Below are 27,481 nucleotides of genomic sequence, written 5' to 3' on the forward strand. Positions count from 1 at the left end.
TCATGTCTGTGTGATTTTCGATCATCTGGAGATTTCTTCAATTTCTTGGTGATGGTTGCTTGTGTTCTTCATTTGAGTCTTGCATTGACGCATTGTTGCTTTTGTCATCTTATTTGACTTTTTTTTTTTGCTGGGCTTCCCACTCCATCGGCCAAATTTTTTTTTTTTTTTTTTTTTTTTGCTGGGCTTCCCACTCCATCTGCCAAAAAAATAATAATAATAATAATAATATTGTTTAAGTAAATCCATAATATGTGTCTGGCCCAAACTCTAAGTTATTTGACCTGGTGGTAATAGGGTTAGAATTAGAGATAATATCGGGGAATCTTGGAAGTATCCAATCAATGTAATATTACGTTTCCTTGTACAATTCTGATACTATGCCTTGTAATCCTCTATATAAAGAGGCCCGTATTATCAATGAAAGTACGACTCAATTCTATCCCAATTTTAGTTTTCCTTAAACACATTATCAGCACGACGCCCTAACCCTAAAACCTAATAGCCAAAACGCTAAATCCGAATATAAAACCTTCCCCCGCCGCACATCTTGAAGCCCTCGACACCAGAAGTCCAGAACCGGCCGAAAACCTATCGAACCGGCCACCGGAAGCTCCAAATCAGCCGCAGCAAATACTCTACCGGTTCACCACCTTTCGGACCTCCTATTGCTACCAAAATTTGTCACCAGAAGCAAAACCCTAAAAACCGGCCTAAAAGTTACTGAACTGGCCGACGGAACCTCCTGCAGAAAAACCAGTAGAAGAAGAGAAAAAAAAACAAAAAATGTGGCAGCCCAAGCCACAGTCCAGGATTCAGCCCAAGCCGCAGCCCATGACGAAGCCCACGTCGAAATTAAAAATACAAAAACTAAAAATAAAAAATAAAAAAGGGTGCAGGCCAAAAGAAGTTAAGGCCCAGAGTGAAGAAGCCCTACTCCCCAGTGGGCCTGGGCCGAAGCAAGGAAAAAAAATAAAAAAGGGGCAAACAGGACTGGGCCGAAGCAAAAGGGCAGCTCACCAGCCAACCTCCGGTCTTCCGGCCACTGCCGGTCGCCGACAACTTTTCCAGCAAGATTTTTCGGCCACTTTTCTTGCCACTTTCCGGCAAGACTTTCCGATCACTATTTCGAGGTAACTTTTACTAAAAGTTCCCCTTTTTTGAAGTTTTTTTTATTGTTTTTCTCTTCTTTTTCCTCGGGGACTTGCAACCTCCCTTCTTCTACCCCATTTTCTTCTTCATAGGGAAGACCAAAAGCCAAACTGTGGTGGTTCGCACTCACTCCAAGCTTGGAGCTTGTAGAGTCCTCCAAACTTAGAGTTTGTTGAGATGTTATGATCGACCACAAACACATCATTGTTTTGATCTAATCCAATACCTCTTGGAATCCAATTTCTTGGAAGTGACTACGCTCAGAAATCCCTAATTTCTTGAAAGCGATTACGCTCGGAAATTCATAATTTCTTGGGAGCGACTGCGCTCATAAATTTTATATGTTTTCATGGTAGCTTTTTCACTCCGAAACTAACCCTTTTTCTTGTTCTCTTTTGAGACGAGTAACCTGAACAAACTAGACTTCGCTCCATTAGGAACAACTGGCTCTGGATATCACAACTGGCTCTCAAAGCCGATGGAATCCTGCATACTATTCTAGAGCCTAGCCAGGACGTGCTAACTGTTGAGCAAGCTCAAGCTTTGGAAGCAAATAGAGCAGCCTTAAAGGTAAATAAGGCGAAAGCCATCATCTTAATGACTCGTCATATGGATGATTCGCTCCAGTACGAGTATATGAATGAAGAAGACCCCAGAAGGCTGTGGGTCTCACTCAAAGAAAGATTTGGCAACGTCCGTGACTCCTTGCTTCCTGAACTAGAAGTGAGATGGCATAGCCTCCGCTTTCGTGATTTCAAGTCAGTTATTGACTACAACTCGGAAGCACTTCGCATTAAATCCTTAATGGAATTCTTTGGAAAAAATATCACAGATGCGATGTTGATTGAGAGGACTCTCTCTACCTTCCCTGTCTCGACTTTGATGGTTGCAAAGAACTATCAAATCAATGTTATTGCAGGAAAGATCACAAGGTTTCATGAGCTCATTGGAGCCATGAATGTCGCGAAAAAGCATGACAACATCCTTGTGAAGAACTATAATTCGAGACCCGTGGGAACAGAGCATATTCCGGAGTCCAATTATAGTCGCGCCCCTAAGAGAGGGTGCCAAGAGCGAAACCCTAAATCTAGGGACAATTTTGGACGTTTTGGTCCATAATCTCGCTCTAATGAGGAAGGTAACAGCCAAAATAGGCGAACACAGAACCGAAGAGGTCAACGTGGAAAGAGAAAGGGAGGCAACGCCTCTAGCCATGTTGGTGGCACCACTAACACTAAGAGCCATCAAAATGACGCTTTCAAAGCACGTCAATCAATGGAGTCTGAGCACAGAGATGAATGTTCCCGATGTGGAGTATCTGGTCATTGGGCACACATTTGTAGAGCTTGTGAAGAAATTGTCACTGCCTACAAAGCATATTGTAAAGCAAGAGAAGCTCTCATTATATGGAACAAGAAGATCAAGAAGATGATCTAGAGTGAAGGGTTGAAGACTTCAAACATTGTAGTAAATGTCATTGGTTAAGTTTTTCTTCACATAAGCTCATCCAAAATGAGTGTGATGTCTAGGAAGGATTTGAGATAAGTGATACTTATAAAAAACAAATTGAAAAAGCTTTACATCCTCCGTAACAGTTTATGGTCTAGACCGCAAGCAAAAACTACTAACCCAACAAATTGCAAACCTTGAGATCAAAAACAAATTGAAAAAGCTTAAATACCAATTGGATCATCTTTATGCATTCCTAATCTAAATAAACAGAAATCGTGTATATATTGCAACAAAATCACTCATAAGAAGAAAAAACAATACAAAAATTTCAGTGAGATTTACGTCTTGCCTGAAACGCTGCATGAGTTGAGTTTGATCATCATGTTGGATTTCAATGGTTTTTGATCGATCAATGGAAACATGAATCACTTCACAGTGACCTCAGGGTCATGATCGCATCGGAGGCATAATGGGGAATGAAATAACAAGACTTTTAAGCTTCGTGTGAAATTAACGTATTTTTTCCCGCTAAAATTCGTATCCTTTCTCTTCGTCTCTTCGATTCCTAGATGGCCAATTCTACTTGCTTTGGCCGTTCACATGCTTATTGTTTTAAGTTTGGACAATTCCGCAGATCTCATGTTATTTGGGCTCTCATGAATCGGCTCGTTAGCAAAGATCAGGATTCTTTTTTCATCATCATCATTAATGATTTATCTCTTGATTCATGGGTCCAGACAATGAATATTTCATCATTAATAAATAAATAAATAAATATATATGATCTTTAAGGTATTTAACTCGCTTAAACCAATGGACGAACTGAATCTGTCCAACCTGAACCTTACTAGCTTTAAAGCAGTTATCAATGTCTTAACGATCATCAATTTGGCGGAAAATTTGCAGAGATGATCTATACATTATTACCTAAAAACTGAAAGTCGAGATGTGGATCTGGATAGGATATGTGTGTGTGCGCACGCGCTTGTGTGTGCGTGTGTGTGTGTATTAAAAATAAATTTTACGAATGAATTGTCTGTCAGAAAAAGAATGACTTTTTGTCAGTAAGGTATACTTTTGTCTAAAAAAATTTGTTGATAGGTATATATTCTAAAAAAATGACTTTTGTCGACGAATTTCTTTAGTAGATATCTATATTGAGAAGTGACTCTTTCTTACCAATTATTCGTCAGTAAGTTACATATGTTGAATAGTGGCAGATCCAGAAAATTTTTTCAGGTAAGGCAAGACAATGGCAGGTTGAAGGAAAAGGGGAAGAGAGGAAAATTAGAGGGAAGCTATAGATTTTGGAGGCAATTGTGAAGAATTTACCCTGATTTTGCCATGGTTTTGCCCTATTTCTGCCATTTTCTTCCCCAATTCACCTGATTTTGCCCGATTTCTTCCATTTTTACATACCTTGCCTATACCAAACCTGTGTAAATTCAAAAATCCAGTCTAGGCAACTGCCTAAACTGGCCTCTATGTGGGTCCGCCAGTGATGTTGAATAATAACTTTTGCAGACGACTATTTGTCGGTATGTAATGACTTTTCCAACAGAGTATTCGTCAATACATTATATATTATATGGTTGATAGATTGAACAATGACATTTACCAACGAAATTATCGTTGATAAAAGATATATATATATATATATATATATATATATATTAAAAAAATTGAAAAATTTACACTCCATGTTTCCTTTTTAAGTATCATAAGTTTTGTCATTTTGTACACTAAATTGTAAAAATGTGATGTTAAGATACAAAAAAAAAAAAAAAACATACGGAGTGTAGATTGTAAAATGAGGAGTGTGAATTTCACTCCCCTATATTAATTATGAATTTTACCGAGGGTGGGGTCCTAGATAAGGTACATATATTGAACAATGACTTTTGCCGACGATTGAGGTGCTAACAATTGGTTAGTGTGAGTTGTGAGGGTTATTTAAGGTGAGGGACAGTGAGGTGGGGTGTTTCACGGCTGCTTTCACCCAAATTTTCTCCTTTTTGAAGTCCACCTTATAGTCCTGATTCGTTATTATGTTGCCTAATCACCTTAATTCAGCCAAAAAAAAAAAATCACCTCATTTCGGCAGTATTCACTTTTCACATAATATATGCAACTGATTTTCCCTACCTTTACTGTTCTCTTGTCAACATGATTGAACCACAATTCATCGTCAGTTATTCAGACTGAGTCACAGTTTGATAAGATGGCATTCTATTGCATGCACCAAACGGACAGTAAATCAGTGATACACAAATACATGTTCGATGCTAAGTGCTGGCGGACTTTGTCATTGCTCGGCTTTATGGAATTTTGAAATGCTTTACATATAGAGATTTTCTGGGTTGGTTAATATCCAGTTATGTTCTGAAATATTCTGTTTTAAAATTAACAATATATATCTATACCAACCCAGGCAACGATCAGTCAGGACCCTGGACATATATTGAGCTCTAAATCTGACGTCTCTTGTAATGTATGTTAACACACTAGCATTATCTGCGAAGAAGCTTACATAGTTTAATCAAGAAAACACATTCAGGACAACAGTAAAACTGGATTTGTTCAACATTTGTCTTGCTTGCCTTCTCTTATTCTTACATAATATTCTCAGAGGCTGACTATAAACTATGCTTAACATTTTTGGCTTAGAATTCATGATACTATTGATGCTTCATGCTCTGAGTTGAGTGACGTTAGATGGTTGTCACAATGTACGTAGTGCACTATTTGAAACGTAAAATGACAGAAAATGATACTAGTTTAAGCATTGAGATGATAAGCACTATAACACTCATCTTTGATTGTCTGGCATCGACACTACTCTATTTTCAAGGTATAAGTTGTCACCTCACGTAAGTTTCCAAGCAGTTGATCTCTAATTTCTCCCCCTTTGTTCCATTTGTCTCAAGTAGGTCTCAAACTTGTATAAATGAGGCAGGTGCAGTACCTATATCATCATCAGATTACTAAGCACCTGGTGCCTCATCAGGTGCCACATAAAGGTCTCGTTCCATTTCTCTTCTCCAAGCCATGCCATGCTTCCATTGCCACCTCTATCATGAACCTACCAAATCTACCTATCAATATCCTCCTCATCCTGTTGTCTCTTCCATACGCTAGCTCAATTTCTTTCCAAATACAGCGATTTAATGCCAACTGCAACCAGCATAATTTACGAGGGCGATGCAGAACCTGTGGATGGAGTAGTTGAACTAACGAACAAAGTTCTTTATGTAGGCCGTGTTGGAAGGGCGACATATGCCAAGAGAGTCCCAGAGTGGGACTCTCATAATAGAAAGTTCAGCGACTTCAACACTCATTTCTCATTCCTCATCGACAAAAAAGGCCGTGGTACTTATGGCAGTGGGTTTGCATTTTATCTCGCTCCTTGTGGATATCAAATCCCGCCAAATTCAGGTGGTGGATTTCTAGGCCTATTCAATAAAACGACCAGTGACGTTCCGGGAAACCAGGTTGTTCTAGTTGAATTTGACTACTATACAGACGATGAATGGGATCCTGCATGTCAACATGTGGGGATCAACAGCAACTCAATTGCTTCGGAAGTCTACACCCCTTGGAAAGTTAACTTACATAATGGAGAAACTACTGAAGTATGGATCAACTACAATGCTACAACAAGAAATCTAAGTGTGCAGTGGAGCTACAAAAATCACCCTGCTGACCGTATGGAGGAGACTACTAGTCTTTCTTACATAATTGATCTGACGAAAATCCTGCCCGAGTGGGTATCAATTGGATTTTCAGCTAGTACTAGTCAATATGGCGAGCGCCATAAAATTCTATCATGGCAGTTCGATTCCAGTTTGGATGCAATACCTCCTGCTGAGGACACAAAACTGATACGCGTAATAAGATATCTGGCATTTTCAGTGATTATACTGATAATTGGAGTGTTCACATTGAAAACTGCAGAATTGTGGTGGCAATGGTTGAAGTATACGTATGGAAGAGAGGAACTATCAAAACTGGTACCAGAGGCATCAGTTTTATCATCAACCCATGAAGACGGTGGTGAAACAGAAGCCCGATCCAGAAGGTTGTCTGATCCAGATGTAGTTATAGCTACAGACAGTTTGTCCAATAACGAGAGTAACTTAGTTGATTTGGATACTGCAATGAAGAAAAAGGAAAAGGGGAAATCCATTAGAGTGTGTTTGGATGAGAGAAAAAATAATGGAATTTAATTGAAAGTGAGGATTTTATAATTCCTAAAAGCCAATTCCCTCGTTCGGCATTATCAGATTGAAAATTTTAAATTTCTCTGTGGAAAAAAACGAAGCAATTCGTTATTTAAATTCCTCACTTCAATTTCCACCAAAATAGGTGTCATTTACGAATTCCTTTGCAGTATACAATTTTTATTTCCAAAACAATACTTTTTTCTATTTTATCTTTTTATTTGTTTTAAACTTTCTTAATTTATTACACATTTCAAATCTTAAATAGATGTAACCAAACAATAGAAATTGCAATTAATGGAATTTTAGATTGATGGAGTTAAAATTCTATCATTTATAAATTCCTACAGATTTTATAATTTTCTCATCCAAACGCACCGTTATGGAAAATGATTATTAGCCTCAATCAGGCCGAAGATTTGGGTTTTGAATTTGCTCACCTTTTTTAGTTAATGGTGATACCATCGGTGTATGAAAAATTGACACGTGTTATTTGATGTAACTATGGTTAGACATAATCTATAATCAGTTAAATTGAATTTTATAATAAAATAAATAAAGAAAAATTTTAATCTCTCTCTCTATATATATATATATATCCTTCCTCTTCCTTGACTGAAACACTGAAACCCAAAACCCCTCCCATCATTTTCCTTCCCAGCATCCTACCTAAACGAACCTCCTGCAATACTACCGTCAAGCACTCGTTTCATCTCCGTCGCCCACTTCTTTGATTTTATGTCACATCGTCACTTTTCTGCACTTTTTTCTCTTTTTTTTTTTTTGAAAGGTTGGGTTTGCCTGCATCTCGAACTCTCGATTTGCATCCTTTTGAGATTGGGTTTGTCTGCATCTTGGTCTAACCAAATTGCCAAACATAAATCCTCATGGTGACCAGACAATCCAAAAGGAAAAAGCAAATCAAAGAATTAAACTCGGTGAAGCTTCATGATCATAACACCCAAAAGTAATTTCAGTTTTCTGCGTTACCTTTTTTTTAATTTTTTTTTTATCATTTATGTAAAGAAAGACGATGGACTAGAGAGAGAGAGAGTAAATTTAATTTATTTTTTATTTCTCTTTTTATTATAAAGTATTCAATGAGTTGGTATTGTTCATAAGGATACAATTTTGTTTTTTAGATCATTGACCCAAAGCACCAAAATCAGTTGAAATTATCTCATTTGCTCCCGCAATAAATTTTTATTCCCACTAACCCAATTTGAAGTAAAATAACAATTTTACACTTAACCAAATTGTTTATTCCCTCGATCTCTCTCCTCTTTCAGATCGCGCTCTCTCTCCTCTCTCTCATCTCTCTCTGATTTCAGATTGTATAAGACATAGAGTTTTAGAGTTCAACTTGGAGTGAACTATTTGGAAAACTTGTATTTCGTGAAGACTACAACTTTTGTAATTTGTAATTGCTTTGTAATCTAGATTTTAACAAAGCAAGAAGGCAAACATTTTGTAGAAACCCAATATAGGCCAGCTTGATGACTCTAAGACTTTTTTCAATAGCTATCAACCTCGTCCATCTTCTTTATTTTTATTTTTGTTTAAGTAAATCTAGATTGTGTCTTGCCCAAACTCTAGGTTACTTGACCTAGTGGTAATAGGGTTTTAATTAGAGATAATTTCGGAGAATCTTAGAGATATCCATTCAATGTATAATTACCTTTCCTTGTACAACTCTGATTCTATGCATTGTAATCCTATATATAAAAAGACCCCTATTATCAATGAAAGCAAAACACTTCTCTCTCAAATATCGTTTCCCTAAAGCACGTTATCTGCACGAAACCCTAACCCTGAAACCCTAATTTTGTAGCCTTCAATCCCTAGCAACCACCGCTATATATATTGAAGCCCCAGATTCCAGGAGCCCAGAACCTGCAGCGCCACCCCCAGAACGGGCAAGTATCGCCCTGAACCGGCCGTCTGAAGTGACTGAACCGCTGCCGAGACCTTGCGCATGCCGTTGCCGAGACGCTGCCGAGAGCTGGCAAGAGCCCTGCGCACGCCTGTCGATATCTTTCGACAGCCCTGCGCACGCCTGCCGAGAGCCTGCACGACACTTGCCAACACCTGCCGAGAGACTGCGCGACACCTTCCGAGACCTGCCGAGCGCCTGCCGACATCTGCCGAGAGCCTGCCGACCTCCTACTGACAGCTTGCGCACCAGTCCCGCAAGCCCTCGCCTACCCCTCGCATAAGCCTTGCAGCAGCCTAGCCAACCCCCCACGCGCAGCCCTGCCAGCCTCGCCTGCAGCCACCGCCAACCACCATTTTTTGGCGACTGTTAACGTTAGAGTCCGAAGGGGTCTCTAGTTAGCTTTAGAAAGAGAGAGAGAGAGAGAGTGACACGAGATGTATAGTGGTTCGTCTCCCGCCTTAGCGGGAAACTACGTCCACTTGAATGTTACACTAGTGTGTTGAGCCTTGCGGCCCAAGAAGATTACAAAAGATGTAATGGGATGGATGTTTAAGTGGGAGGAGGCATTCCTTTTATAGGGGAAGGAGGCTCCCTCATTTACATTTTCTTAGATGTGGGATGTAGAAATCACTATTCTGGTCTAAAAAGCATGTTTGTGAAGGCAACTTGGCAAGGCCGGAAAGGTGGCTTCCCGGCGACGGATTTGCGACTTCCGGATACCGTAGCGTAGCTTGAACATAGGGCTATAAGATGCAAGTAGCGGTTGGGCCTCACCATGGCTTGTGGGTGTCCCAAAGAGGGTGTTACTTATGCTTGGTGATGTAGTAAATACTCCATATTGTTGGAGGTATGTACAAGTCCCCGAAGTTCCCAAGTAAGAGGAGCTTCTTGGTTGGGGAGTTATAAGCATGAAGTCATCAAGCATAAGTAACCGGGCGGCACGGAGCCCCTACAAGTCCCCGAACTCCATAAGCAAGAAGGGACTCGTCTAACCCTGCACAATGAGACAAAAAACGCGCATATGTAGAATGCTTTGTTGTATTGGTTACCGCTCGTATTAATGGAATGCGAAAAGAATTCGATTTGTTGCAACTTGCAAGCGACAAATGGTAGAAGAATTCAATATTCCATTAATGTGTATGAACATGTAAAATATTGGTAGTTGTATATGTGGATCTTATGGCCATATAACACGCACAATAGATAGTGGCAAGTGTAAAGGGTGTCCAAAGTAATTTTGTGGGAGTAGTCCCGGTGACATAGAATGAAGCGTTTGTGAACTTGGGGCTTAAGTAAAACATGTTGGACATGATCGAGCAAGTTGGTTGTTCGACCAAGTTGGGTGTAGTTGAGTGTGTAGGCGCTGTGCGAGCATGCGAGGCGTGGCCCAAGCGCAAGTCGTGGCCATACTCGATACCCAAGCGAGTCATAACCCGAGCAAGTCGTTTATCCGAGCATGTTTAACTAAGTCGTAAGTGTCACAAGTTTCTAGATGAGTGTCACATATTTATTTAATTGAGTTGCAATTAAGTAGTAGCATGGCATACGTGTATAACATGTACTTGTGATGTGGATGCTAATAACGTTATGTAGGCATGCTTAAGTGTCATGGAGACATGTATAGTCATGGCAAAGGCTCTAATTGTAAGAGCGCAAGAGATTAGATATAGTGACTTATCTTATGCCGATTTGGAGCGAGTTGGAGTTGGAAATGATCTAATGATTTGTGTGCTTAAATGCAACTTACGCGCAATAAGGGCACGGTCATCAAAGAAGTGGGAAATATTTAAACCCGAAATTATCGTACCACTGGGATTGAAAAGCTAACTCCAATCATTGGTTATGCCGATTACTAAGTCACCAACAATTTAACAAACAAAACCTAAAAATAGCACCAAGCTATTTACATGCCCGGCTCGGAACAACCAAGCCTAAAATTGGTCAAGAGAACCACAAATAAATGCGGAAGCTCACAACCGAGTGGTATGGACAATGAAAGTGGTTTGTAAAAATTGATTTTTTTAATTGCGAAAAATAAAATTGACAATTAAAAATTAAAGTAGCTAATAAAAGTTGAGATAATAGAAACTAATCAAGAAATAGAAATTAGGTCACTAGGGTATCCTCCTAGCCAAATTTAATGCACAAATTTATTTCGACAATGGTCATTCAATTCATAGTGGCATCAAGAACCGTACCCAAGGCTTTTCAAGGCTCATGGGTCATTAGATTCCTTAAAGGGTATTCCTACTCCGGATCAAGGGTCGTAGAAACTCAATTGGGACAATCTAGAGCCTTGTTAGGGCCTCTAGTTGCACCAAAAGGCGAAGAGTCCTAGAATCAAGGTTCCCAAGCTAGCCAATACGGCAATCGAAATTGGTATTGTAACTAACCATGTTCTAAACAAGTGTCCTAGCCATAAATTAGAGAAATGATTAGGTCCCCTAATTTGTTCTAGACATGCTCATCTACACATTCAAGAGTTAATCAAGCTCCTAAGCATGCATCTAAGCCAAATAATATAGAATAGAACATATGCCAAACACGAAATTGAAAACCATTAAATCAAAACATATTTATTACATTAAATCCATGCTAGGGTTCAAACCCTAGTTTCCTAAATAGACTACTCACAACCCATCCACAAATCAACAACAATATTCATCAATTAAAGAGGTAAAAGTGAAGAGGAGTGGAAAGTAACAAGAACAAGTCACAAATTGCTATGGAGCAATTATGACAAGCCTTGATTTATGGCTTCCCACTATACTCAATCTCAAGTCTTGATGTAGATGAGATCCCTTGAAGCTCCTTGAAATCCCTTTGAGAAATTGATGAGGATTTGATGGAATTTTGGTGAGGTGAATCTTGGTGAGGAGGAAAATGGATCTTGGGGAGGTGATGGTGGATCTTGGTGAGGAGGAAAATGAATCTTGGTGAGGAGGTGAAAATATGAGAAGGAGGAAAAATGGTGATGAGGTTTTTGGGTGAAGGGCGAGAGAGAAGATGGGATGGGGTTCTGGTGGTATATGAAAATGGGGAGTGCGGCAGGTTTGGGTTGAGAGGAATAGATGGGGATAATTATGGGTCTGGTGGTCTACTGCGGCCGAGAGGAAGAGATGAATATATATGGCCTAGGGTGGTTGTTCACGTGAGAGGAGGAAAAAGATAGGAACTGCCACGTGGCAGCATCTAACTGGCTGAAGCAATTAAGTTTAATTGCTTGCTGCACATGAACGTGAAGGGTGATGGCTTAAGCAGCTTAACTACATTAATTAATCATATTAATGATTAAAGATTAATCATCTTAATGATTAAAGATTAATTAATCAAATCAATGATTAATTAACATAATTCTCTCATTTCAATTTTTTTTTTCTTCTTCACATTCCTTTTCTCTTCTCCATATACTTCCGCCCATACTATTTAAGGCACTTGGATTCCGCTTCCGTGATTGGCATTGACATGGTTGACCCGCATTGACAATTTTGTCATTTTGTCGGGAACTCCAATTAGCTCCATTTTCGCATCAATTTCCCATAATTTCCGTAATTCCGCTTATTTTCTGCAAAACAAATAAAATTGGATTAACTACATTATAATTGGCTCAAGTATTAGCTTATTTATAGTGTTTTGGATATAATTACATGCATAAAAATGCGTGTAATCACACCCCCACACTTGAACTTTGCTTGTCCTCAAGCAAACTAAATGAAATATAATCCGAAAATCTACCAACTCAAACATATGTAAATTGCGGTATTAGCCTTTCCAACCATAACCCTCGGAGAACTAATTATGTACATGACCATGAAGTAGACGTAAGCACAAAATAAAATTTTTGAATTTGTAAGGCGATTAAGATGCACAAGTGATAGATGCTCAAGTATATGCATGTGATATCCACGTGTCAAATCAATCCAACATGATCAAATAGGCATATAGAAGACCCAATATAACCCACTAAACTCACATAAGTTCACTAAATATTACCTCTCAAGTGTTTAGGGGCTATATGTGTTTCACTCAAAAGTAATTTCACAACACGCGCCGCCATATGCTTGCTTTTCGATCTCATCTCTGCTAGGTAACCCACAACATTCAAGATTAAGAGGTCTTTTATTTGGTTGTAATGGGGCTAAAGGCAAGTGGCTAATAGAAATGAAGGATAGGGAAAGACAAAGTCCATGGAAATCAGTGAAGCAATTCTCTCTTGTAGAGATATATGACTTTTGCTTTCAAATGCCAAGTCACTCACTCTAAACCCAATGTACAACCCACACTAAACTATATACAATACTTTACTTTTTTCTTTTCTTTTTTTCAAGACAACTTTTTTTTTTTTTTTTTCCTTGAACTTTCTTTTTATTTTCACAACTTTTTTTTTTTTTTTTTTTTTTTTTTTTTTTTTTTTTTTGAGAACTTTCTTTTCTATACAAATCACTTACCCCCACACTTATTCTTTTCTAACCTCACACTTTTGACTTTTCTCTTCTTTTGAAGCACTCAAACATAAAGTCATTCTCTCGAATCGCTTCACCAACTACCATGGAAGGGTAGGATAAGAGTGTATAGGCTAGGTAGGGATTTGTGGTGGCAATGAACAAAAAGGCTAAATATATAAATAGGCTCAAAGTGGCAATCTAGTGGTAAATATCTTTGGGCACCTGCTTCTTTGGCCATGGTGGTATATAGTCCTAATGCCTCAATCCTTTCTATCATGTCGCAAGCTAAAAGTAGCCTCGAGAGGTCTCAAGCAAGTTCTAGATACGCAATGTCATGAAATTGTACACACATGAAAGAATAAGTGAATGAACGATGCATACACTATAGATATTAGGCTCAAAAGCTCACAAATAAGACATGCAAGTTAATCGAATAATCTATATGCTTCTCTAACTATGATGAACCAACCTAACCATAGGCTATGTGCACACATATAGTCAAGCATAAATCACATATACGCTCCATCACAAAACAAATTCAAAGTCCTAGATCATGCTTAATCTATCCACAATCATAACAAGTTAAGTCCATGATTCGTCATTGGGGTTGGAAAAGGCATTAACCACTAATATATAATAACAAAAATCTAATCTAATTTTTTTTTTTTTTTTTTTTTTTTTCATACGGCACCCGAGCTCTCACCCCCACACTTAAAACCAACATTGTCCTCAATGTTGTCAAGTGAGCTCGAAAGCTAAAATCCATGTCGGATTTAGGCATGAGAGTGAAGTTCGGGCGAAGGCACAAAAATTAACTATGAAAATAAAAATCTAATGCGGAGAAAAGATACGGAAAACCCCCTTTGTTGACCCTCCATTGCTCACGACCCTTGGAGAAGACTAAAATAAGACACCAACCTCAAGGCACAAGGCCTTGACTTCCGTTACGTATGCTCCATAATAGCTTTTAGGTGCTCATGTAAAGATCAACTCCATTGAGAAATATATAGTGTCCAAAGAGCAATGCGTCACAAATAGGCCACCAAAGAATAAGGACAAGGGTCCTCCATTAAGCACATGGCCTTGAGCACATCCAACACACCTCCCAACAGCCCTATAATGGCCTCCATTGAAGAATTGAAGTGCAAGAAGTCCAACCAACCCGAGTGAACAAAACTAGTGAGTGCAAATAACTTTCAGCAATGACCTTTCTGTCTTCAAATGCCCATATCTCATACTCAGAAAGTGATAAGTAGGTGAGGCCACTTAAAATGGAAAGTATACTCAAAGAGCTTTCTATCCATATAAAGTTAGTCACCTAGCTCCAACTGAGAAGAAATCTATAGCTGGTCAAAGTTGCCAGCTGGTAATGAAGTCTGCTGCTGACCCTCAGTCACCAAAACTGCAATAAGTCGAGCTCCAGAGGTGCAAAGAGGGTGAGACCAAAGATATATGAAACTAGACTCATGAAGCTACATTCTCTTAAAATTATACTGGAAAATCAATTATGAGTCAAAAATCGTTGGCCTCCAAACTCACTGATCTGTTCTGCAGTTTCTGCTGTGCCCTGTTTCTGGCCCCTGTCACTTGGAACACTATATCTGAAGCTAGGAAGGTTCAAATCAAAAACTGTTTCTCCTGTATATAGAGGACATGTGAAGACACATCTCTGAAAAATTTTAACTCCAAATTGCTTGGGATATAGAAGGTGTAGCTTCCCAAAGTCACTCTACAGTAGTTGTCTCTGTTCTGACCTCCTTGCATTGACTATTAAGTAACTTGAGTTCCAGTGACTCAACAGGGCTGAAATTTTGGCAGTAGATATCAGAAATATAGGAGAATAGTCCCAGAAAATTTCAGCACAAAGTACCATGTAAGTCAGAAGCTATTGTCATCCAAAATCAACTGAATTTTCTGGACAGAAACTGCACACCACTACATTCTTGCTTTCTTCACACTTCTAACTCCGAACACCTCCCATCCTCCCAAAAAGATGGCTAAATAGCCTTATTGATGCAAAATAAACCAGGAAATTTCAAAAAGACCTAGGGTTGCCTCCCTAGAAGCGCTTGTTTTTAAAGACCCCAAGCCGGTCTTCTTCACTCTTCTTCCTCAAGGTGGTTCAAAGGATGTCTTCTTACCAACCACAACAATTGTGCTAGCCTCACTATCATTTCCAAAACATCTAGCAATTGAAGAAGCGAGCTTGTAGCTTGGAGGTGGAGGCCAATCATACCTCTTTGGCATTTCCTTCTTTTTCACAACTCCACAAGTCTCCCTTAATTTCTTGATGGACTCCTCTTGTGCTTCACTTAATGGTGGACTCTTCTTCTCATGTTGCTCATAAGTCTCAAGGGTAGGGGTTGTTTGCTTTTCAAGCTCGATAGTAGGCTCCAAAGTAGGAGTAAGAGTGACATCATCATGCTTCAATGGTGGCTCATTGTCATAGCCCCAAATAGGTGAAAAATGATCTTGTGCACGGATTGTAGGCTTGGAAGGATTCAAGGGTCCAAAGATCCGCTCACTCTTGGCTTCATTACCCTTCACCAAATCAATAGAGAATACCTCCTTCATAATGTCCGGCGGATAGAATGGATTGCATACTTTGATCTTCACTTTGTCACCCAACACCTTGAGTCGAATGGTACCCTTCAACACATTAATCTTCACACCCGCCGTTGCCATGAATGGTCGGCCTAGAATGATAGGTAACTCATTATCAAGGTAGGGGTCTTCACCCATATCCAACACTACAAAGTCGGCCGGTAAAATAAACTTATTTACTCTCACTAGCACATCCTCTACAACTCCCACCGGACGCCTTGTGCTACGATCCGCTAATTGCAATCTAATCGATGTGGGCTTCAACTCACCAATTTGTAGCTTCCGATATATAGCCAAGGGCATCAAATTGACACTCGCCCCTAAGTCCATGAGAGCTCCTTCAAACACTTTTTCCCCAATAGTACACCCTATTGTAAAGCTCCCCGGATCTTGCATCTTTGGTGGTAGCCTTCGTTGGATAATTGCACTTACTTCCTCCTTCAACTCAAATGTCTCATCGGCTTTGAATTTCTTTTTATTCATGCACAAGCTCTTGAGAAATTGAGCATACACCGGCACTTGATGAATGAGGTCCATCAATGGGATATTGACATCCACTTTCTTAAATATTTCTTGTATCTCCCTCATCAAGCCACTCTTCTTCTTACCCCTCTTTGAATTATCTCTTCTTGCGGCATTAGGATAAGGAAGTGGTGGCTCCGGTGCATTCAAATCAAGAGGTGGATCAAATGTGAGACTTCCGGTAGTGCCCCTAAGGGTAGTCACAGTCCCACTAGGGTTCTTAGCCCTCAAGGCCTCGCCTAGTGATGAGTAGACCGAACCACTCCTATCCCTAGAGCTACCATGCATATGTAGATCCTCCTTATTCCTCCCTTCTTTGTCTCTAGAAGTATATGGCTCAAACTCATGAGTGGTGGGTCTAATGTCATCAAGAACCTTCCTAGAGGTGTCATCGGCCTTAGATGGGTCCCTAGCCTTCATGGCTTCACCATCTAATTTAGGGTCCGAGACATCCTCATCCCTAGAAGTCTTCTTTCTCAACAAAGCTCTTTCCTTGCCACTATCAATCAACCCATATTTGCTTGCATTGTTCTCAAATGACAAGAAACCATAACCTTTACCAAGAATAGCTTCTCCGGAGGGTACATTTTCTTCCCCTCCGGCTACCTTATCCACCCCCTTATTTCTTCCTTTGGCATTCAAAGTCACATCACCCACTCCATATTTACCGGAAGGTACATTTTCTTCCCTTCCGGTCTCATCCTCCTTATGATAAAAAGAATCATGATGTATATGCAATTGATCATCAACAACATGGCCAAGAGGTACATTTTCTTCCCTCTTGGCCCCATATGAATGCAAATCAACATCGTCATCAAATAAAGGATTTGTATGGAAACTAGAAGATGTAGGCATGTAAACATGATTATCATATACCTTTCCCGAACATAGAGTGGTGATGGCATTGCATTCATGAAGTTTTCCTCTTGAGTTTGGCTCCGGTTGTGAAGGTAAGGCTCCTTTTGGTCTCTCACTCATGTTGGTGGCCATTTGGCCCACTTGTACCTCTAGTCTAGCCATGCCTTGTTGTAGAGTTTGATACCCTTGAACTAGTGAAGAGATGTTTTGCTTGGTCTCCGCATTAGTAGAAGTTTGAACCTTGAGAAACTCTCCCATCAAGTCTTCAAAATTAGGCTTCTTTGGTTCATTTGGAGCTTGAATAGGGATGCATTGGAGAATAGGAGGGGAATTTTAGTTCTCGCCTTGGTGGGAGCCTTGAAATGAGCTAGGATTGCCTTGAAACTTGCTACCACTATAGCCAGCACCTTGTGTAAACCCGGGAGGGGTGTTTTGACCATGAAATCCATGACTTGAGGTTGATTGACCTTGAGAATTAGACCCATATGCTTGCTGTCCATGTTGACCATATTGTGAAAAATGAGTGCTTCCTTGGTGTGCATTGCCATAATTAGCAACATTTGATGAGTCTTGACCTTGGCCACCTCTAAAGCTTTGCTTTCCACCTTGAAACGCATTAGATGAACCTCCTTGGTCTCTCCAAGAAAAATTGGGATGATTCCTCCAACTGGGATTATAAGTGTTAGGGTAAGGATCATTTCTTTGGTTCCTTGGCACAAAATTACCCACTTGGTTCACTTGTTCTTCAATAAAGTCCGGAAACTTGGATGATAAGTGACACTCTTGAGTGGAATGTGCTAGACTCTCACAAAGCAAACATGATGTAGAAGTTGCCATCTTGACTTGAGCTTGAGGAGGATTTCGGTTCACTTGGTTTAAAAATTGGTCAATCTTGCTCTCTAGCCTCTTGAACTCATGCATAGAAGGCCCGGATGATGTTCCTTGAACCTCATAGATACCACCTCGGCTAGGTGTACTCTCCTTGTTATGCACTTGACGTCTTCTCATATCAAGATCATCCCATTGAAGTGAGTTGAGAGAAAGCTCTTCATATGTGTCCCAAGCGGCATCGGGAAGCTTGCTTGCAATAGTTCCACCACTAAAAGTGTCAACCCTTTGTCTTTGGTCCGCCATCAATCCTCTATAGAACTTGTCCACAAGAAACCACTTCTCTAACCCATGGTGAGGACATGACATCTCAAGATCCTTAAAGCGCTCCCAACACTCATGGAAACTTTCTTGTGGGTGTTGTCGAAATGCAACAAGCTCATCTCTAACATTGGAAGTTCTTGAAGGAGGAAAATATTTTCCCAAGAAAGTCTCTTGTATCTCAACCCAAGTGCGTATGGATCTAGGAGGCAACTTGCTCAACCACTTCCTTGTGTGGTCTTTGAGTGTGAAAGGAAACAATCTAAGCTTCAAGCCATCGGGATTGAGACCATGTAGTTGAACGGTGGTACACACTTCTTCAAACTCCGCAATATGATCATAGGGATTATTTGAGGGCATGCCATGGAATGTGGGTAGAATGCTCAAGGTAGTGGGCTTGATCTCAAAATGATGCTCACATGGAGGGAGTACAATGCAAGAAGGGTGATCAACAATAGTTGGGCTAGTATACTCCCTCATGGTCTTGCCTTGAGGAGGATTTTGTGCATCTCCCATGTTGACTTCTCCTTGTGAATGTCTTAAAGGTACTCTCTCTTGATCAAGAACTCGAGGTGGAGCACTCTCGGTCACTAATGGCCTTCGAATCCTCCTTCTTGATCTCCCTCTAGTGTCCTCACTCAATACCCTTCCGCTTCTAAGAGTGATCGGTTGATATGAAGAAGATACTTTGTTTATACACCTTGGAACAAAAATGAGACCACGTAATGAGTACTAAAAAATTCACAAAATAGGCAATGAGAATCCAATTTCACTTTTCACAATGAATGGGAGGGGTTAAGAAGAGAAAGTAGGATAACAATTAAACAAGAAAATAAAATAACCAAACCAAAGAAATAGTGAAAATCAACAATTCAAGAAATTAACGACTAAGTAGGAAACCTAATAAAAAAAAAAATTAGCAACCAAGTTAAGGCAAGTGACGATCGCTATCGATGCTCATGTCTTACATGTACTACATAGTAATACAAGGCCCGTCACTTCGATAGAAATAACCACAAGTCTCAACAAACAAACACACAACTAGGAAATAATCAAAATAAAGTAAAACAAATAATTACAGTTTTTTTTTTTTTTTTTTAAGCTAAACACACCAAGAAAAATGAACTAAAACTAAGAAAATAATGCAAGTGACCTAATAACCGAAAACCAAGGGATTAAAGCTATTACACTTTAATCCCCGGCAACGGCGCCATTTGATTTGATGCTTGAATGCAACTTACGCGCAATAAGGGCACGGTCATCAAAGAAGTGGGAAATATTTAAACCCGAAATTATCGTACCACGGGGATTGAAAAGCTAACTCCAATCATTGGTTATGCCGATTACTAAGTCACCAACAATTTAACAAACAAAACCTAAAAATAGCACCAAGCTATTTACATGCCCGGCTCGGAACAACCAAGCCTAAAATTGGTCAAGAGAACCACAAATAAATGCGGAAGCTCACAACCGAGTGGTATGGACAATGAAAGTGGTTTGTAAAAATTGATTTTTTTAATTGCGAAAAATAAAATTGACAATTAAAAATTAAAGTAGCTAATAAAAGTTGAGATAATAGAAACTAATCAAGAAATAGAAATTAGGTCACTAGGGTATCCTCCTAGCCAAATTTAATGCACAAATTTATTTCGACAATGGTCATTCAATTCATAGTGGCATCAAGAACCGTACCCAAGGCTTTTCAAGGCTCATGGGTCATTAGATTCCTTAAAGGGTATTCCTACTCCGGATCAAGGGTCGTAGAAACTCAATTGGGACAATCTAGAGCCTTGTTAGGGCCTCTAGTTGCACCAAAAGGCGAAGAGTCCTAGAATCAAGGTTCCCAAGCTAGCCAATACGGCAATCGAAATTGGTATTGTAACTAACCATGTTCTAAACAAGTGTCCTAGCCATAAATTAGAGAAATGATTAGGTCCCCTAATTTGTTCTAGACATGCTCATCTACACATTCAAGAGTTAATCAAGCTCCTAAGCATGCATCTAAGCCAAATAATATAGAATAGAACATATGCCAAACACGAAATTGAAAACCATTAAATCAAAACATATTTATTACATTAAATCCATGCTAGGGTTCAAACCCTAGTTTCCTAAATAGACTACTCACAACCCATCCACAAATCAACAACAATATTCATCAATTAAAGAGGTAAAAGTGAAGAGGAGTGGAAAGTAACAAGAACAAGTCACAAATTGCTATGGAGCAATTATGACAAGCCTTGATTTATGGCTTCCCACTATACTCAATCTCAAGTCTTGATGTAGATGAGATCCCTTGAAGCTCCTTGAAATCCCTTTGAGAAATTGATGAGGATTTGATGGAATTTTGGTGAGGTGAATCTTGGTGAGGAGGAAAATGGATCTTGGGGAGGTGATGGTGGATCTTGGTGAGGAGGAAAATGAATCTTGGTGAGGAGGTGAAAATATGAGAAGGAGGAAAAATGGTGATGAGGTTTTTGGGTGTAGGGCGAGAGAGAAGATGGGATGGGGTTCTGGTGGTATATGAAAATGGGGAGTGCGGCAGGTTTGGGTTGAGAGGAATAGATGGGGATAATTATGGGTCTGGTGGTCTACTGCGGCCGAGAGGAAGAGATGAATATATATGGTCTAGGGTGGTTGTTCACGTGAGAGGAGGAAAAAGATAGGAACTGCCACGTGGCAGCATCTAACTGGCTGAAGCAATTAAGTTTAATTGCTTGCTGCACATGAACGTGAAGGGTGATGGGCTGATGGCTTAAGCAGCTTAACTACATTAATTAATCATATTAATGATTAAAGATTAATCATCTTAATGATTAAAGATTAATTAATCAAATCAATGATTAATTAACATAATTCTCTTATTTCAATTTTTTTTTTTCTTCTTCACATTCCTTTTCTCTTCTCCATATACTTCCGCCCATACTATTTAAGGCACTTGGATTCCGCTTCCGTGATTGGCATTGACATGGTTGACCCGCATTGACAATTTTGTCATTTTGTCGGGAACTCCAATTAGCTCCATTTTCGCATCAATTTCCCATAATTTCCGTAATTTCGCTTATTTTCTGCAAAACAAATAAAATTGGATTAACTACATTATAATTGGCTCAAGTATTAGCTTATTTATAGTGTTTTGAATATAATTACATGCATAAAAATGCGTGTAATCATCTAAGTACCCAAATCATGTTGGAGTTGTCCAAGCATGACGCTCCATTGCTCCGGGGAAGTTCCTTAATAGAAGGCTAATGATCTCGTTGATCGAAACGGTGCTTGTGCCTCGTCAATATAAGATAAGGTAAATGATTAGCACTTGTGTTCATATGATGAACCGATCAAGGAATAAAATTTGATTAAATATGTGCAATTAAGAATTAGTGTACACATATTTGAGAATGTCATGGTGGCGATCATAGTGATACTATTGTTTCACATATATGCATGGCATTAAGTATATGGACATGTGCCGTGAGCAATATATGTACATGTGATTAGCTAACGTAGCTAGGTGGTCCAGTTGAGGTGAGGTGTAGGCATGCATATCTCTAGAATGCTAGAATTGAAAGGATACTGCCGCATGACCAAGTATTGGTCAAAAAGTGTGCTAATGCCTAGTATATATTAATGGATGACAGAAGCATATTTGAGATAAGAAAGTTGGGCGTAGCATGTGATCTTGCAGGCTTTGATTATTACAAGCATGTAGGCATTAGCATGTGATCTTGAGATAATGTGAATCATGTAGGCATATACCCATAGCTACATAATGTGAATGCAATTGGATATGCATTTGTCATGGTCTCATGGAACTAGCATGTTCTACCAGATGGGTTTATACTTTATAATAATATGCATGTACTACTGATTTCAAATGCATGGCATGTGCATGAAAGGCTCATCACGTGTTGAATACAGTTAGCCACCAGCGTTGCAAGCAATGAAAATATATAATATATGCTTTGGTCATGGACGTGTAGCAAACAATGAGGATATATTATATTATATATATGCTTGGTTGATTATAATAGGCACATATATATATATGCTTTTGCAGTTTGGCTTTGCAGTACCGAAAGAAAAACTCATCTTTTTTCCAGTTTTTCAGAAAGAAGGCGCTGAGCTCCATCTCTGGTCGATGCTTGGGTGAGGCGATGCACCAAGAAATCGAAAGCATGGGGCCGTCAGTTCTGAAACCAGTGGCAAGGAAGGACTGCAGAATTGGATAGGTGCCCAAAGTAGTTTTCTGGGTGGCCGGAAGATTGAAGGGCTAGCGTAGCTTTGGCAGAGATGGTTCTGCTCAGTGGAGGAGTGCCGGCGATGATTCCCAGCGGTAAATCTTGGTGGAAGCTGCCTAGCGGTGAAAACCATTGTTGAATTCCAGCGGTAAAGTCCAGCGGAGAATGTCAGCGATGGATACTAGAGCATGGCCGGCGGTGAAGTCCAGCGGAGGATCTCAGCGAAGGTTGCTTACTTGCTCAGCGGTGATGCCCCGGCGGTGAAGCTGCTCAGCGGAGGAAGTTATCCAGCGGAGGAGAAGTTCGCTGGAGCGGAGCGGAGCTCGTTGATGGAGCTTGACCAGCGGAGGAGGGCCGATGACGAAGATTGGTGGAGGAATGTGCCGCTGACTGGAGCCTTGCCGCTGACAGATATTGGCGGAAGAATGTGCCGCCGACTGAAGCTCAAAAGCCTGCTATTGCTTGGCATAGACCGAGAGCGAAAGCCGAGGAAGAGGTGATGTAGTTTGGCGGTGTACAGTTCGACGGAGATAGTCCGGTGTAGGGAGGCTAGCGGAGTCAGGTTAGCTGAGGTGTTCCGGCGGAGCTTTGGCCAGCGGTGAAGCTCGGCGGAGCGGAGCTTGGTCAGCGGTGCCTGGTCCTCACTTGGAGGTCGGCGGAGACTCGACATTTGAGCTCAGCGGAGGATCGAAGGTCGGCGGAACTCAGAGCTCAGTGGAGATGGCAAACCTGGAGCTCGGCGGAATGAGCTAGCGGGGGATGCTTTGGCCGGTGAGTTGGGCGGTGGTTCCGCTTGGTTCCTAGCTGAGGAAGTTGGGCGGTGAACAGTCCAGCGGAAGTGGCTGCCAGCGGTGCATCCCGGCGGTGAAGTTCGAAGTTCGGCGGTGAACTTCCAGCGGTGCCGCTCGGCTGTGATGAGGCTGGCCGCTGGCGGAGTGGAGCGTGGTTAGCGGATGTCGGCCAGCGGAGCTCTTGGACGGCGGAGTGGAGCTTGGTCATGCCGCTGGTGTCTCCTAGCGGTGTTACTTGGCTAGCTTGCATAGCGGAGCCCTTCCCAAAGGCTGACAGTGGGGACGCTTGGCGGAGTGTGGCGGAGCAGTGGATTCGGAGTTCGACGGAGACCCATAGCTCAGCGAAGATTGCCTTGACTTTGAGCTCGGCGGAGGATGGCTAGCGGTCCTGCTGGTTGGCGGAGCCGATCTTTGCTCGTGGATTTGCAACCTGGCAGAGCCTGGCGGAAGATGCCGGCGGAGCTAGGCTTTGATTTGCCGCTGCAAACTGATCTGCAAATGGGTGTCCATAGCAAATCTCTAGGTGTCCAGAGAAGATTTTCGCCCAAAACTTTTTTTTTTTTTTTTTTTTTTGAGTAGGTCAGCGGTGACTTTTTTGAGTTGGGCGTTGACCAGCCTTGACTGGCGTTGACCAAATGTTGATCGGCCTCGATGGGCGTTGACCAAGCATTGACCGGCCCAGATGGGTCAAAGTTCGTGATAGGTGACGAAGCCTTTGTGTGTCGGCTTCCAACAGACGGCGCCAATGTTAACGTTAGAGTCCGCGGGGGTCTCTAGTTAGCTTTAGAGAAAGAGAGAGAGAGAGAGAGACACGAGATGTATAGTGGTTCGTCTCCCGCCTTAGCGGGAAACTACGTCCACTTGAATGTTACACTAGTGTGTTGAGCCTTGCGGCCCAAGAGGATTACAAAAGATGTAATGGGATGGATGTTTTAGTGAGAGGAGGCATTCCTTTTATAGGGGAAGGAGGCTCCCTCATTTACATTTTCTTAGATGTGGGATGTAGAAATCACTATTCTAGTCTAAAAAGCATGTTTGTGAAGGCAACTTGGCAAGGCCGGAAAGGTGGCTTCCCGGCGACGGATTTGCGACTTCCGGATACCGTAGCGTAGCTTGAACATAGGGCTACAAGATGCAAGTAGCGGTTGGGCCTCACCATGGCTTGTGGGTGTCCCAAAGAGGGTGTTACTTATGCTTGGTGATGTAGTAAATACTCCATATTGTTGGAGGTATGTACAGCGACTTTTCCGGCAATTTTCTTCACTTTTCAAGGTATTTTTCACTAAAAGTTCCCGTTTTTGAGTTTTTATTCAATTTCTCTTCTTTTTCTAGGGGACTTGCAAACTCCCTTCTTCTACCCCCTTTTTTTCATCATAGGGGAGACCTAATTAAGCCAAACTGTGGGGGTTCGTGCTCACTCCAAGCTTAGAGCTTGTAGAGTCCTCCAAACTTAGAGTTTGTTGAGAAGAAACGATTGACCACAAACATCATTGTTTTGATCTAATCCAACCCCTTTTGGAATCGAATTTCTTGGAAGCGACTACGCTAAGAAATTCCTGATTTCTTGGAAGTGACTACACTCAGAAATTTTTATTGTTTTCGTGGTAGCCTTTTTTGCTCCGAAACTGACCCAACTTTCTTGTTTTTTTTTTTTTTTTTTTCAGGATGAGTAACCTGAACAAGTTTAGCTTCGCTCCACTAGAGGCAACAGGTGCAGAATACCACAAGTGGGTTCGTGATGTGCGCCAGCATCTTAAGGTTGATGGGATCTAAGATACGATCCAAGAGCTAAGTCAGAACGTGCTTACCCTTCAGCAAGCTGCCGCTTTTGAAGCGAATAGAGCTACTGGAGAGGTGAATGAAGCTAAAGCCATAATTCTCATGACAAGGCACAAGAATGACGCGCTCCAGAATGAGTACCTCAATAAGGAAGACCCTAGAAAGCTATGGGTAGAACTTGAACAGCGTTTTGGCAACGTTCGTGACTCCCTGCTTCCTGATTTAGAAGTGAGATGGCATAGCCTCCGCTTCTGTGATTTCAAGTCTGTACTTGACTACAATTCGGAAGCACTTCGTATCAAGTCTTTGATGAAATTCTGTGGGCAGAAAATCACTGATACGATGTTGATCGAGAAGACTATCTCTACCTTCCCCGTCTCTACATTGATGGTAGCCAAGAACTATCGGATTGATGTCAATGCCAGACGTATCACAAGATTTCATGAGCTTATTAGAGCAATGAACGTAGCTGAAAAGCACGACGACATACTTGTGAAGAACTATAACTCTAGACCCGTGGGAGCAAAGCCAATTCCAGAGTCTAATTATAGTCGCGCCCCTAAGGGAAGGCAAAAGGAGCGAAACCCTAAGGAAAGGATAATTCTGTATGTTCTAGTCCATATTCTCGTCCCAAAGAGGAAGGAAACCGCCAAGATAGGAGTACACGGAACTGTGGAAGTCAACGTGTGAAAAGAGAGAGAGGCCAAGCCTCTGGCTATGGTGGTGACGCCACCAAGGATAGAAGCTGTCCTCAACGCGCTCCTAAAGCGCCTCGATCAAGGGAGTCTGACCATAAAGATGCTTGTCTTAGTTGTGGAACATCCAGACATTGGGCCAGGGCGTGTAAAGCATCCCAGAATGTTGCAAACACATACAAGGTGTATCATGAAGCAAGGGACAAGCCAAGCATCACCAAAACCCTAGCGGAGATTTTCAACATTGAGATCAATCCCAGCTGGATGGATGAAATCGTCAAGTACAAGCTCAACGGGACGCTGACAGCAGACAAGGTCGAAGCACGACAACTCAAGCGGAGAGCAACCCGCTATAATATCCAGAATGGCAAGCTTTACCGCCAGGGATTCACCCATCCTAACCTCTGGTGTCTCACCCCAGAAGAGGGAAAGGCCGTTCTAGCAATGATACACGCTGGGGAATGTGGAAACCACTCAGGCGCCAGATCTCTGGCCAATTGCACAATGCGACAAGGCTACTTCTGGCCCACGCTCGGCAACGACCCCAGGAAGGTTTCTAGGTCTTGCCACAAGTGTCAACAGTACGCTGACCTGCCCCACGCCCCGGTGGAACCCCTTTCAATAATCATCGGTCCATAGATTCTCTCCATATGGGGCTGGACCTACTTGGGAAATTTCCAACTGCTAGGGGACAGTTCAAGTACATCATTGTTGCCATAGACTACAACAGCAAATGGATAGAGGCAGAACCGCTGACGGCAATAACTACTGCCAAAGTAACTCACTTCCTCTGGAAGAACATCTATTGCCTCTACGGCGTCCCCCACACAATCATCACAGACAACGGCACACAGTTCTACAACAAGGAACTCATATCTTTCACCGCTAACCTGGGCACCAAGATGAGTTTTGCATCTGTCGCTCACCCCCAAACCAACGGCCAGGTCGAAGCAGCAAACAAGATAATCAAGAAGCTGCTAAAAAAGAAACTCGACGACGCCAAGGGTTTATGGGCGGAGAAGCTCCCGGAAGTTCTGTGGGCCATTAGGACTACCCCAACTTCCGCTACCGGTGAAACACCATTCTGTATGATGTTTGGGACTGAGGTTGTCCTACCCATCGAAGTCACCCAACCTGCCACCAGGGTCGAGAGCTACTGCTCTGAGACCAACGGCGAAGGCATCAACTTCGACAAGGATCTCCTCGAGGAAAAAAGCCACAAGGCCCATTTGCACAACTTACAAAACAAACAACGGGTATCGCGTTTCTACAATGCCAGAGTCAAAGCCCGGAACCTCTAGCTGGGGGACTGAGTAATGAAGGAAGTCATTCCACCGCCAACGACACTCCGCCCAACTTGGGAAGGACCATACAAAATAGTGGAGGTCGTCAGCCCCGGCACCTTCTATTTAATGGACAAGGATGGTGTCACAACGAGCCACCCTTGGAATACCGAACACCTTCAGTATTATTACAAATAGTCATGCCGCTACCCAAAAGCATCTTGACTTAGCTAAATTTTTGTTCAATATTTAGCTAAGGGAAGCTACCCAATGGGTACAACCCTGCTTTTGTAAACGTTGATCTGTCAGCTATCAATGAAACGAGGAATTATTCAAACCATTGTCACCAAGTCCAGC

The 27,481-nt window shown here is 41.4% G+C and overlaps 1 protein-coding gene and 1 non-coding gene across 2 annotated transcripts; both read left to right on the forward strand.

Moving 5' to 3' along the window:
• The first annotated feature begins 5,771 nt into the window (after window positions 1–5,771).
• On the forward strand, window positions 5,772–7,098 carry LOC133724390 (lectin 7-like). The gene is made up of 2 exons (XM_062151104.1): window positions 5,772–6,794; window positions 7,093–7,098. The coding sequence occupies exons 1-2, from the start codon at window positions 5,772–5,774 to the stop codon at window positions 7,096–7,098; spliced, it is 1,029 nt and encodes a 342-aa protein (XP_062007088.1).
• Window positions 7,099–18,363: 11,265 nt separating this feature from the next.
• LOC133727631 (small nucleolar RNA R71) lies at window positions 18,364–18,470 on the forward strand. Its single transcript, XR_009855308.1, has one exon. It is a non-coding gene; the product is annotated as a small nucleolar RNA R71 (small nucleolar RNA).
• The last annotated feature ends 9,011 nt before the right edge of the window (window positions 18,471–27,481 follow it).

This window comes from Rosa rugosa, chromosome 1 (assembly GCF_958449725.1).
Source record: "Rosa rugosa chromosome 1, drRosRugo1.1, whole genome shotgun sequence".
NCBI classification, from domain to species: domain Eukaryota; kingdom Viridiplantae; phylum Streptophyta; class Magnoliopsida; order Rosales; family Rosaceae; genus Rosa; species Rosa rugosa.

Coding starts and splice junctions, on each gene's coding strand:
- LOC133724390 (XM_062151104.1), top strand. CDS start 5,772: ATGCCAACTGCAACCAGCATAATTTACGAGGGCGATGCAGAACCTGTG.